Source organism: Jaculus jaculus, chromosome 3 (assembly GCF_020740685.1).
Source record: "Jaculus jaculus isolate mJacJac1 chromosome 3, mJacJac1.mat.Y.cur, whole genome shotgun sequence".
In the NCBI taxonomy this organism is placed as follows: domain Eukaryota; kingdom Metazoa; phylum Chordata; class Mammalia; order Rodentia; family Dipodidae; genus Jaculus; species Jaculus jaculus.
In genome coordinates, this window is record NC_059104.1 from 172,493,512 (window position 1) to 172,506,652 (window position 13,141).

The following is a 13,141-nucleotide window of genomic DNA, read 5'->3' on the forward strand; positions in this document are numbered from 1 at the left end:
GGTCAGATCTAACACAGAGAAAGGTAGAGCTTAAGACAAGTATAGATCCCCTTACTTAAGCTATGGATGGAGAGGATCTGGACAGTTGATGAAGAGGTGAACTGCAATAAACTGTAGAAAGAGACTATAAATCTAATTGTCTTAATGTCAGAGCTAGGATTATGCAGGAGTTTATTTTATTTTTCTTTTTCTGGCACTAGGAGTTGTAGATGCATATTCTTGTTCTGAGGAAGTCTTGGAGCAATTATGTTCATGGAGATGCTCTTTCAAATAGATTCTTCATGTGGGGGTTATTGGTAACAGTGAGTCCTGTGGAAAAGTAAGTTGTGGGTTTAAAGTTGCTCTGGGGCAGTACAATTTGCTGAGATGACCATGGTAGGTAGGTTCCCAGCACAGGATAGAAGGACATGCAGGTTTAGTAACGTGTAATGTGTAAGCCTTTTTGGCCTTTCCCAGTTTCTAAAAATAATTATCCAATAAGGCAAAAAGCTGCATTTAAGAAGTCACAATATCTAGGTTTTATATGAGGGCATAATTTTCTATGAAGTTCTACCACCATCTTACTATATATCTCACAGGTTAGATTAAAAACAAATGGGGAGATGTCTCACAAAGCCAGTCACTCCGCATATATGCAAATATGTAACAATGGCCATATGGGAGCATGCGTAAGCATAGCACCATGGGGTAAGGAGACCTCAGAGGGCAGAGAAGGGAGAGTATGTCCCAGGGTCCTGAGGGAATGAATGGAGCCACGCGGGGAAAGGAGAGGAATTAGGACATACATGGCCCTGGTAGATTCCATGGCTCTAAAAGATTAAGTGTGGTGAACAATGTCAGTATCGAGCTATAGAGCATCACAAAACAAGAGGGAGGAAGAGTTGCAAGGGAATAGGGTAAAAATATTCATTGCCTGCCTTTTAAACAAAAGCCTCTCACTTCCTCTCGACACTCTGATGGGGTCACCAGAAGTAGAAAATCTGAGGTTCAGCTTTGCAGGAGACACAGAAGCTCCCTGCCTGGTGCTAAGCCTGAATCCAAATGCAACCTGGCAAACTCCCAGGGGCCTGTGAGGTGGCTTGTGTTGGTATAACAGCCTCTGGGCACGTGTGGGCACAGCTGCGCTCGCCAGCCTTGTCAGGCTATGTCCAGGGCACCGGAGCTCCTCGATTCTGTTCTCCAGGAGCCATGTAAGTTTGGGGAGGAAGAAGGCATTGCTTAGCCTTTAAGAGAAGTCTGTATATGCAATGTGTTATGGGAAATTTGCCTCCAAGCTGGGAGAGGGAGATATAAAATCTAGGGAAGGCAAGTTTGTTTTTTGTTTTTTTTTTTCCAAAAAATATATATTTGGTTTGATTTTAATCAGCAGCTTTCTGAAACAGCAGTCATAGCTTGTCATTCGGCTGCGTCCTAGGAAAGTGATCGCAAGTGGGGCAGTGCCAGTCAAGGAAGAAGGAAGTGACACGTGACCCACAGAAATGAAAGAGACCGTGAAGACAGCTGAAGGCATTTATACGGATTACAAAAAAAAAATTCTCATTCAACACTTACTGGAAATTTGGGTGCCTAGTGACATTGCAAAGACAGGGAGAAGTAAAGAGGCAGAGGAAATCAGCGAAACGTACACTAAATAACCTTGGCTTTCCCACGCCCTGCACCACTGTCTTCACAAGGGACAGAACGGGGCCAAGTTCAGCTGCTCTTTTATGCAGAGGTGGCGTTTGGTCTGTAGCACAGTTTCAGGACGTGGAAAGTCTTCCCCAATCTCATTCCTCCATTTGTGATGTTAGAACTTTTTTTTTTCTACATCCTCTTTATTGCTATTTTTAAAACAATGAATTATCAACTAGGTATGAGGAAGTGTGTATCTTAATAGCAAAGACAGGCTAATTCATCTATTTAGATATTCAATAGACTAGCTGTAAAACACTGGGTAATTAAATAGCAGTTTTCAAACTCTCTCTCTCTCTCTTTTCCTTTGTTTTTTAAAAAATATATTTAATTTATTTATTTGAGAGAGAGAAAGAGGCAGAGGGAGAGAGAAAGAGAGAGAGAGAGTATGGGTGCACCAGGGTCTCTAGCCACAGCAGACGAAATTCAGACACATGTGCCCCTTTGTGCATCTGGCTTACGTGGGTCCTGGAAAGTGGAATCGGGATCCTTTAGCTTTGCAGGCAAACGTCTTAACCACTAAGTCATCTCTCCAGCCCCTCCTTTGTTTTTTAGAGGTAAGGTCTTGCTCTAGCCCAGGCTGATCTGGAATTCACTATGTAGTCTCAGGGTAGCCTCGAAATCACTGCGATCCTCCTACCTCCACGTCCCAAGTGCTAGGATTAAAGGCTTGTGCCACCACGCCTGGCCAGACTCTGTGCCTGGCTTGGTCCTGTCTGAAAAGTCGGTTGAATTCACCTCACTTGAGGGATCCAGCGGTCCAGGTATCTGACCAAAGTTGGGAAGTGGTTGCTTGCTTCCATGGTTGATAAGAGCCACTGAGCTCTGGTGGTTTGGGGGGAAGCCTCTGGGTGGATCTGGTGGTACTGGGGACATCCAAGGCTCTCTGCATCCCAGTAGACACCTTCTTTTTTCTACACGGATGGGGCTCTGCCTAGTGGCTGAACAGGACTGATGTGTGGGAACCGTGTTCCAGGACCCTTTGTTCTTGGTCTGAGCCATGTCCTTTTGATCCGTCCTTGTTCTCAAGTCACTGAATGCCCATGATGGCCCTGAGGCCAGTATGAGAACAGCTTTTGTTCTTAGTTGATAAGACAGATCTATTAATTATCTACTCATGAAGCTAATAATGGAATCTCTTTGTATGTAGAAGGTGAAGATGTGTCTTCCCAAAGGACACAGACCCACTTTCTACATTCACAATGCTATGGCTTCTTGACAGAGTCGGCTGCCTGTCAGTGAACATGCTAATGGAGGGGTCATTGGGCCAAAGAGTATTTTATAGGCCCGTTTCTTGTATTAGTACATTTTTAAAATTAGAAATTTGCCTGCATAGCCTTTTTTCTTTTCGGTGGGGCGGGGAGGGGGTTCTATGCCAGTTGATTTTTCTTCTGTGTGTAGATTCCAGGTTTGGCTGAACAGAACTTTTATCTTAATAAAGGCAGTGGCTTTAACATCCTAATGAGGGCAGGAGGAGTGGCCGAGTCACAGGGACAAGTTCAAATGGCAGTTTGAGTATCAGAAGTTTCGCAGTATTAGAATAATGACGATGGAAGTAAAAACAAGAGGTTAAGAGTGTGTGGCTCTTATGAGGGTTGCGTGTTTAAAGCTTGGAATTTCTCAGAAAGAAAAGACTACAGAGCACACATGTAAGCCTCAGCTGTGTTAAATTAGGAGCCAATATAGTTAAGCAATACGTGGTAGCATGTGCCTAGTCCAGCTTCTATAGTCAATTAAATCACAAAGCAAAGATGTTCCTAATGGGACCCTACATGACAGACAGGAAAAAGATAGACAAGAGATGGTTCATGAACAAGTCGGCTCAACAATGTGACAATTACATTGGGAATAAAGTAGTTCATCGTTATATGTTAGGTTGACGAAATGCTAGTTGGTTAAGAAATCAAAGGGACAACTCTGCAATAATATTGTTTACCCATTAAAATGAAGACAGTGGTAATTATGAATAACATGTATTAAGCATATTTTATGGACTGCACAGTTCTGGAAGTGATTTAATTTAAATTCTCACAATCTTACAAAGTATTATTATTTCCATGTAACACATTAGGGACCTACAAGATTCCCCTCTCACCCCCCCAAAAAAAACTTGACTTATTCAAAACAACACTACTATTAAAAGGGAAATAAAAAGACTGAATCCCAATTTTGTGGATTCTAATACCTACATTTTTATTACCATGCATGTATACTTTAATCATTCCAAGATTTTATGTTTCATATATATATCCTTTCTCCTTAAAGAATATAAGAGGTCAAACATGAGTTATGCTATACACATTTGTCTGAATAGCCAAGGTCTTACAGTGTTGTCTAACATGACATTGTCATCTACAAACCTGTTGGGTCGTATTCACAGTGATCCTGTGATGCATGGGTGAGAGGTTGAACAAAGCTATGAGAAAGTGAAACTCCCATTAATGTCAGTTGTTTGTTCAAATCCAAACTTCTATCTTGTGTTTCTCCTTAGAGAAGTACCAAGCTCAAATGGATTGGAAACTTAGACCTTTGCAGAAACGCTTTAGGCTAAACCTCACATAGCCCAGACCCGCTTTCTTTTTTCACTCTTCCTAACTGTGAATGCAATGTGACCAGCCAGCCTCCTGCTTCTGACAGCATGCCTTCCCCATGTGATAGGATAGACTGTACCCCTGGATCTGTAAGCTGAAATAAGCCCTTTCTTCCTTAAGCTGCTTCTTATCAGGTTTTTGCTTACAGCAGTAAGTAAAGTAACTAAAACAGGGAGTATATTCCTTTATTTGAAGATAAGCGCTCTTAGCCGATATGTAATCACAGTTTATTTAAGTACGTATTTGAATCCTTCCTCATATTTACTCATGAGTAAATATACATTATATTTCAACTACTATCAAAAGCTTTTTGGACTTGTTAACCCATATTATTTATGTATTATTATTATTACTATTTGGGAGATGATGAAGTTTATCAAAAATTCTCTAGCAAAGAAGAATTGCTGTGGACTCATTCGTATCTCCATTCTGAATTGTTTCTCCAGATAATGTGAGGGTGTGTAGAAATTTCTGAGCAGAAAAGATGTCCAACACTCCAGGTCAGATCACGGAGTCTCCTAACCACACAGACCTGGATCCTTCCACCTTTTTTCTTCTGGGCATCCCTGGTCTGGAGCAGTTCCACATGTGGCTGTCAATCCCTGTGTGTTGCCTGGGCACAGCCACACTTGTAGGCAACATCACCATCCTGGTTGTGGTTGCCACAGAGCCAGCCCTGCACAAGCCGGTGTATTTGTTCCTGTGTATGCTGTCCACCATTGACCTGGCTGCCTCCTTCTCTACAGCGCCCAAGCTGCTGGCCATCCTCTGGTGTGGAGCTGGGCGCATCTCTGCCTCTGCCTGCCTGGCACAGATGTTCTTCATTCATGCCTTCTGCATGATGGAGTCCACGGTGCTGCTGGCCATGGCTTTTGACCGCTACGTGGCCATCTGCCACCCACTGCGCTACTCTGCCATCCTCACGGGCACCACCATTGCCCGCATTGGAGTGGCAGCTATGGTGCGAGGCTCTCTGCTCATGCTGCCATGCCCCTTCCTGATCAGGCGTTTGAGTTTCTGCCACAGCCATGTGATCCCACACACATACTGTGAGCACATGGCCGTGGTAAAGCTGGCCTGCGGAGACACCAGGCCGAACCGTGGGTACGGGTTGACGGTAGCGCTCCTGGTCATCGGGGCTGACTTGTTCTGCATCAGTCTGTCTTATGCCCTCATTGCACAAGCTGTTCTTCGCCTCTCATCACAAGAAGCTCGATCCAAGGCCCTAGGGACCTGTGGCTCTCATGTCTGCGTCATCCTCATCTCTTACACACCAGCACTCTTCTCCTTTTTCACACACCGCTTTGGCCACCATGTCCCTGTCCACATTCATATTCTTTTGGCAAATGTCTATCTGCTCTTCCCACCGGCTCTAAACCCTGTGGTGTATGGAGTTAAGACTAAGGAGATCCGGGAGAGGGTCACTAAGGTACTTCAAAAGAGACAATGGACTGGGTTCAAGACATCTAAGTAATTCTGGAGTATTGAAGGGATGTAGTAAACTAAAAAAAAAAAAAAAGAAAGAAACTTCACAACATTTTATGATTAAGAAATCCTCAGTATTTGAGACTCAAAAGAGGTTTTAATGGAAGCACAATTTCCTCTGTAGAAGCTTGCGATTGTTTTCAATAACTAGAAGTCACAGGGGACAGCAGTGAGTTTGTGCATTTTTTTTCTCTTGATCTGGAGAAGAGTAGAAATAAGAAGTTTCCTCCACCTAGGTAGCACCTGGACACCCAAAACAGACCACGGTGTCCTGCAGGTGGTCGGCTCTGGATGAGCTCAGGAGAGTGTTTGCATATCCATGGGGTCTCCTCACCTGCTGGTCTTCTGCCAGTATCCCAGGTCTGAAATGCTAATGTGCTCTTCTAGGCTGGAACTGTTAGCATGCCATCTGGAAGAACTGTAAGACAGGGCAGTAAAACGACAGCTCAACAAATGAAAACTGCAAGAAACATTTGATTTCCTATAAATCCTGCATTTCTCCATCAGAACTTCAAAGAAGGAAGAGAGGAGATGCAACGATCCAGGCATAATACCTCTGTGGCAGGACAGAGGCTTGAACTGAGCAAGCGCTGGTACAGAGCATGTGGACTTCTGTGATCCTGACCGTTCTGTTTGAGTTGTGGAAGGCTCTAATGCGGCATCTTACCCCGAAGAAGCAAAGAATCAGGACATCTGTTCATTACTGTGATGTTGCACTATTATCCCTTATCACGTGTGATGTGTTTGTAGGAACAACAGTAAATTTTTCTCAAATTAATTTTTTGTCATAATCAAAGTGCAATTATTGGTGCTTATTATGGTGAATATATAAAGTGTGAGAAGCTACTTCTTTTACCCTGTCTCTCTGAAAACCTCCAGCTCTATTCAAGCATTGTTTTCTGAGATTTTTCCATGATTCACACAATCCTACCTTTTCTTTTATGTCTGTAGTAGTTTCCCTTCATTTTCTTAACCTTTCTTTATGAACATGATCCTTTAACTTTTTAGGTATGCATACAAAGTATGTAACCTGTTAAGTTTAATACATATTTGATATATACACTATATGCACATATATAAAACATATTTTATTAATTGTGAACTTTATTTTTCCAAAGGGTTATATTTTTTTTTTTTTTTTTCGAGGTAGGGTCTCACTCTGGCCCAGGCTGACCTGGAATTCACTATGTAGTCTCAGGCTGGCCTTGAACTCTCGGCGATCCATCTACCTCTGCCTCCCGAGTGCTGGGATTAAAGGCATGTGCCACCACACCTGGCTATGGTTATATTCTTGTGTTTCTCCTGCCCCACCTCCATTCCACTGAGGGCCCTCCTTAGTGGGGTTATCTCTATTCATCATGGAGTTATGAATGTATCAGTCAGTCTCTGTGGTGGGTACAATACCTCAGAAAACTCCTTCCCACCCTGTGGCTCTTACAATCTGTTTGCCTTCCTCTTCTGTAATGTTCCTTGAGCCCTGGAGGGCATGTTATAAGTTTTCTTTAGTACTGAGCTATCTGCAACCTCTGACGTTTTGCTTTGATGAGTCCCCTCAGTGTCTACCACCATCTCCATAGAGGGGATCTCAGGCCAGCTATGAGAGAAACACTAATATTTAATCAGCCACTTTCTCTGTAATGTCTGCTGGGGCCCTAGAAGATGTGATAGAGACGCCTCAACTTCTTTTCTTGTCAAGCTAATGGCTCTTGGGTCTCCGTGGTATTCACTGCCATCTGTGAAAAGCGGATTCTCTCACAAAAAGTGAAAGCAGCATTGACTAAAGGGGATAAACTATACATTTAGAAGACTCTTTCATGGCCATACCTTCCAATTTTAGCCAAAGAACAGTGGAAGCTTCCCTCTAGGCTCTATGACTTTCCTGTCCATAGGCATCTGACTTGGGTTTCACTACCACATATGAAGGGCTGAGAGGGCCTCATGCCCATCCTGAAGCCAGTGGGCCCTATTGCGCAGGTAGGTGTGTACGTCTTGCCTGACTGGTTGATTGTGTAAGTCACTGGATCTCTAGCTTATTCACCCTATTGGTGAGCATTGTCCCCCAGAAACTACTGTGGTAGTTTGAATAGATGGCCCCCAATATATTCAATGTTTTATTAGTTTTTAGTTTGCATTTGTAACCATCTGGATAAAGGCAGTGTCACTGGGTGGATCTTAAGGTGTGGTGGTGGATTTGAGATTCCAGTATAAAGATATGCAATATATGCCCAGCTGGAGTTCCTGAAGTATGCTGTGCTGTTCTGTGTGGCTTTTGGCTTCTCTCAATCTCTCTCTCTCTCTCTCTCTGTTTTGGTGGGGGTTTCTATGAATGCAGGCCAGGTTCTTCTGCCATTACGGAACTTCCCCTGGATCTGTAAGCTTCAATAAATCCCTTCCTCCATAACGGCGCCTGGTCTGGAAGTTCATCTCTGCGAACCTCAGGCCGTCCGCTACAACTCCCACGGCACTTTCTAGCACTGTGAGGGCAAGCCAGCAGGGGACTGTCTTCTCAGTTCCAACATGAACTCTTGATGTCTTGGAACCACAGCCTATTGTGTCTTTGGCAGTAGGATCTTACCATTTAGATCTGATGGGGCAAACAAGTGCTACATTGTTTGGGGAGCCTCACAGTCCTCCCTGACCTCCAACAGCTCACTGTGCAGGGTAACAATTCTACACTGACCCATGTCACTACTGTCCTGTGGTATCGGGGAGGACACAGAATGATCACACAACATTCAAGATAGAATTTGAAGGAGGGACAGGGGGTTCCACTTGAGTGAAGCCCTGTTCTGACTTTATTCACACCTTTTATTGAGAATTTGAGGCAGTAAAGCAATGGGGGGTCTAGGCCGAACTGAAAAATATCTATTACCACAAGTAGACTCACGTTTGTCTTGTCAGGAAATCGTTGGAAAAGCTGTTTAGTTCCTTGTGTCCTAGGAACGCTACCAAGGAGCGTAGTTTCCCATGTCCCCAGGTTTAGCCTGGATAAAAATTAACCTGTCGTGGATGAGCGTAATAACCATAGATCAAACCCTTTCCTCTATCTGGTTTCTTTCCTTCTTCCAGTTAGTCTTCTCTTGTCACATTTACATTTACTCAATTATTTCAATTATCTATTTCTCGCTTCTCTTAAAATCTTTCTCCATTTTCCATAAACTCCTTTCTAGTTTCATGATCAACACACACAAATACATAAATGCACATAACAAACACATACATATTTATACATACAATTTTAAATTTAGGCTCTTCAAATGAAAGAAAGCTTACCATGTGTCTTTATGAATCTGGCCTATTCCACTTAATGTAATGATTTCTAGTTTCATCCATTCTTCTACAAATGTCATTTCAGTTTTCATTACAGCTGCATAAAGTTCTGTTATACACATATACTACATGCATATGCTCTCATTATCTACTTATCTGTAGATAGACATTTGGGATGATAAATCTGATTCCTTCAGCTTGATAGTTTTCATGGATGTATGTTGGTCATTTCACTCAATTAGAACTCAGCTTGTAACCAAAAGAGTGATGGAAGGGAGAATTGAGGGTGTCCTGCAGGAGATGCTTCCTGTCATGTATTAAGAGAGTCTGCATTTCACTCTTAACTCTCTTAACATTTTTTAGACATTTTTATTTATTTGAGAGAGACACAGAGAAAGAGAAGGAGAGAGACAGAGAGAACGGTCCCACTAGGGCCTCCAGCCACTGCAAATGAACTCCAGACTCATGTGCCCGCCCCATGCCTCTGGCTTATGTGGATCCTGGGGAATCAAACCAGGGTCCTTCGGCTTTGCAGACAAACACCTTAACTGCTAAGCCATCCCTCTAGCCCCACTCTCTTAACTTTTAACTTATTATTCAAGTCACTACTCACAGTGCCCTCACTTGTTCCTTCCTGCTTTTATTTTGTGTTTGTTCACTATAGCTTAGGCTGGCAGTGAACTCCAGGAATCCTCCAGCCTCAGCCTTCCAAGAGCTAGGATTTTAAGTGTGAACATATGCCTTTCTCTCATTAATTCTTCTTTTTTTTTAATAATTTTATTTTTAAAAGAAACCTGACAAAGTTTTAGTAATGATCATTATTTGTTTTAGTTGATTCTTCTCCCTTTTATTATCTTCCCTGTCCTCCTATTCCCCTTGGTATTCTTTCATTCTCCTCTTGCTGCTTAAGTGTCACATATGTTGTTCTGCCCTTCTTCATTCCTCTTGGGGAGCCAGGCATGTCTGGGTTTCCTTCCCATTCTGCTCCATGTACGCGGTGGCTGTGCTTGGGAATTGCGACTCCTCTACCCCACCTGCCTGGAGGACTTCCTGCACAGGCGCATGTACTACTCCAGATGTTCTTCCTTCAAACCTTCACAGCAAGGGAGTTCACGGTGCTGATGCCTTGGACCACTATGTGGCCGTCTGCTACCCTCTGGGCCACTCCACCATCCTCACCAATCCCGTCATTTGCAAGGGCTGGGCTTGTCACCTTCCTAAGAGGGGTGTTGCTAATTGTTTCATTCACATTTCTCACCAGACGAGTGCCCTGCTGCAGAGGCAACATCATACGGCACACCTACTGAGACCACATGCCAGTGGCCAAGCTGTCCTGTGGCAATGTCAAGGTGAATGCCACCTATGGTCTGGTGGCTGCCCTCCTGATTGGCAGCTTTGACATCCTGTGCATCACCGTCTCCTACACCATGATCCTGCGGGCAGTGGTCAGCCTGTCCTCCGCAGAGGCCCGGCAGAAGGCCTTCAACACCTGCACTGCCCACATCTGCGCCATTGTTTTCTCCTACAGTCCAGCCTTCTTTTCCTCCTTTCACACTGTTTTGGAGGCCGCACAATCCCTCCATCCTGCCACATCAATGTGGCTAATATTTATCTTTTGTTGCCTCCTACTGTTAAGTCTATTGACTTTGGGTAAAAGCCGAGCAGATTGAAGACTATGTTGAATCCTTCATCTTTAAAAAATATTTTATTTATTCATGAGAGAGAGAAAGAATGGGCATGCAAGATCCTTTAGCCACTGCAAATGAACTCCAGACACATGTGCCACCTTGTGCATCTGGTTTTACGTGGGTACAGGGTAATCAAACCTAGGTCCTTTGGCTTTGCAGGCAAGAGCCTTAATTGCTAAGCCATATCTCCAGCCCAAATCCTTCACATTTTAAGGACTGAAATCTCATGACATATGTTAAAAAAAAATGCAAAATATTTCTATGGTTGGGATGGAAAGGGATTTTTTTTTTTTTTTTTTGTCAATGTAGGCAGTAGTGTTTCTAGGAAGTTGTCTGGCCTTGCCAAATGAAAATGGTGAGTGGCCCATCCCCATTAAGAATTTTCTAAATTCAGTTTACCTGACAATCATTTTCCAAAGGAATTTTTCATCATGTCTTGTGTAATTCATATCTCATTAGCTCCCAATGCAGCAGAGCAAAACAAAATAAACTAGAAAAAGAACACAAAGGGCCTATTGGCACAATTATTCAGAAACTTAATTTCCTGAAAAGAATGATCTAGGGCCAGATGGCCCTAATTGTTCTATTTTCTAATTGTAAATCCCATTTCCAGTTTGACAACTGTGATTTAGCTCTGTAAAAAGTAAGCTATTAATGCTCATTACTCTGAAATCTTCTATTTTGTCCTCAACTTCTGAAAGATGAAAAGGGACGGTGCATGCTGGACTCGTTATTATTCTGAGGTATACGGCACTGAATGCTTCAAGAGAGGACACTGTGCTCACACCTGACCAGGCATCTCTCAGCTCAAGCCAAGCCCATGATTGCTTCTTTCCAATCTGATGATCTGCCAGATTTCAAGATACCTTTCAAGGGATGTGTGTGCTAAACCTTGGCTGTCATATATAAGAGAAAACCTGCAGTTTTCTCTTTCAAAATGTGACGTGTTTCTCTTACCAGTAATCCCCACTTCTACCCACTTTCCTAAAAACAATTTCATTAGAAAAACCCTTTTTAATGACAACTTCTGTAAGTATAGACAATGCACCATGATAATTCCCTCCTACCACCTGTGTCCCTCAGTCCCCACATCTACCCTCCACTGAATCCCTTCTTCCCAGTTACTCTCTCTTCTATTTTGATGTCATCTTTTCCCCCCACCTGTTATGAAGGTCTTGTGTAGGTCATGTCTGGCACAGTGAGGTCATGAATCTCAAGGCTATTTTGTGTCTGGAAGACAGCATTGTAAACAGTTCTACCCTTTCTTTGGCTATTGTTTTCTTTCCGCCACCTCTTCTTCAATGGACCCTGAGCCTTGGAGGGTGTGATAGAGATGTCTCAGTTAGTGCTAATCTCTCCACTATCACTTCTTCCAGCACTGTGGCTGGTTTTGAGTCACCCTAGTGGTCACCACCATCTGAAGAAAGAAGGTTCTCTAAACCAAGTGAGAGTAGCATTAACATATGGACCTATGCATAAGTGTTTTAGAGGGGCTCTGGTGGGTATAATATAGCAATTGAGCCAGACAACAGTAGATACACCTATAGGGCTTATGACCTTCCCCGCCATAGGCTTCTGACTGGGTTTTCAGTACCAGGCATGCATTCCCTCCCACGGAGCAGGCCTCCACTCCAGTTACAGAGGAGCTGATTTCCACCACAGCAGGTCCTGCCACTATTGCACCAGTTCTTTCATTTGGTCTGGCTGACTAGTTAACAAGTTTGGGTCCACTGACAGTTAATACCATTAGTGACTTCTCTCTCCCCAAAAGACTGCATGCTGCGTAGCTCTCCTTTCCAGTATTCTGAGAGCTAGTCCACAGGCAGGAGGTTTCCAGCTCAGCTCCTGCTTGGGTTTTCAGTGACCTGCTGCCCAGGGATGAATATCATTTTTTTTTTTTTTTGAGGTAGAGTCTTACTCTAATCCAGGCCAACCTGGAATTCACTATATAGTCTCAGGGTGGCCTCAAACTCGTGGCAATCCTCCTACCTCTGCCTCCAGAGTGCTGGGATTAAAGGTGTGCACCACCACACCTGGCTATTTTTCTTTCTTTTCTTTTTCTTTTCTTTCTTTTTTTTTTTAGACAGGGTTTTGCCTGTGTGTCCTTGGATGGCCTGGAGCTCATTATGAAGAATGAGATGATCTCAAACTCAAATATTTGCCTGCATTTGCCTCTTGAGTCCTGGATTTATAGGCATGAGCTACTATACCCTGTTTAATTCTACCATTTTTTTACAGATGAACAAAACCCCATTGTATATGCGAAGTATATTTTCTTTATCAATTCATCTAGTATAAGCAGATTATAGATAGCTAGGTGGATCACATCATAGTCAGCTATAATGCAGACATGGGTCCATCTTCCCAAATTTGTGGAGACTTGCTTTATGTTCTAATATATGATCTGTTTTAGAGATGGTTCCATGAGCTGCTGAG

The 13,141-nt window shown here is 43.2% G+C and overlaps 1 protein-coding gene and 1 pseudogene across 1 annotated transcript; both read left to right on the plus strand.

Annotated features, from left to right (window-relative positions):
* The first annotated feature begins 4,746 nt into the window (after positions 1-4,746).
* Positions 4,747-5,736, plus strand: LOC101610191 (putative olfactory receptor 52P1). The gene has a single exon (XM_004650723.2). It carries the CDS (start codon positions 4,747-4,749, stop codon positions 5,734-5,736), a length of 990 nt encoding a protein of 329 aa, XP_004650780.2.
* A 1,949-nt stretch (positions 5,737-7,685) lies between these two features.
* On the plus strand, positions 7,686-10,671 carry LOC101609910 (annotated as a pseudogene).
* Positions 10,672-13,141: the final 2,470 nt, after the last annotated feature.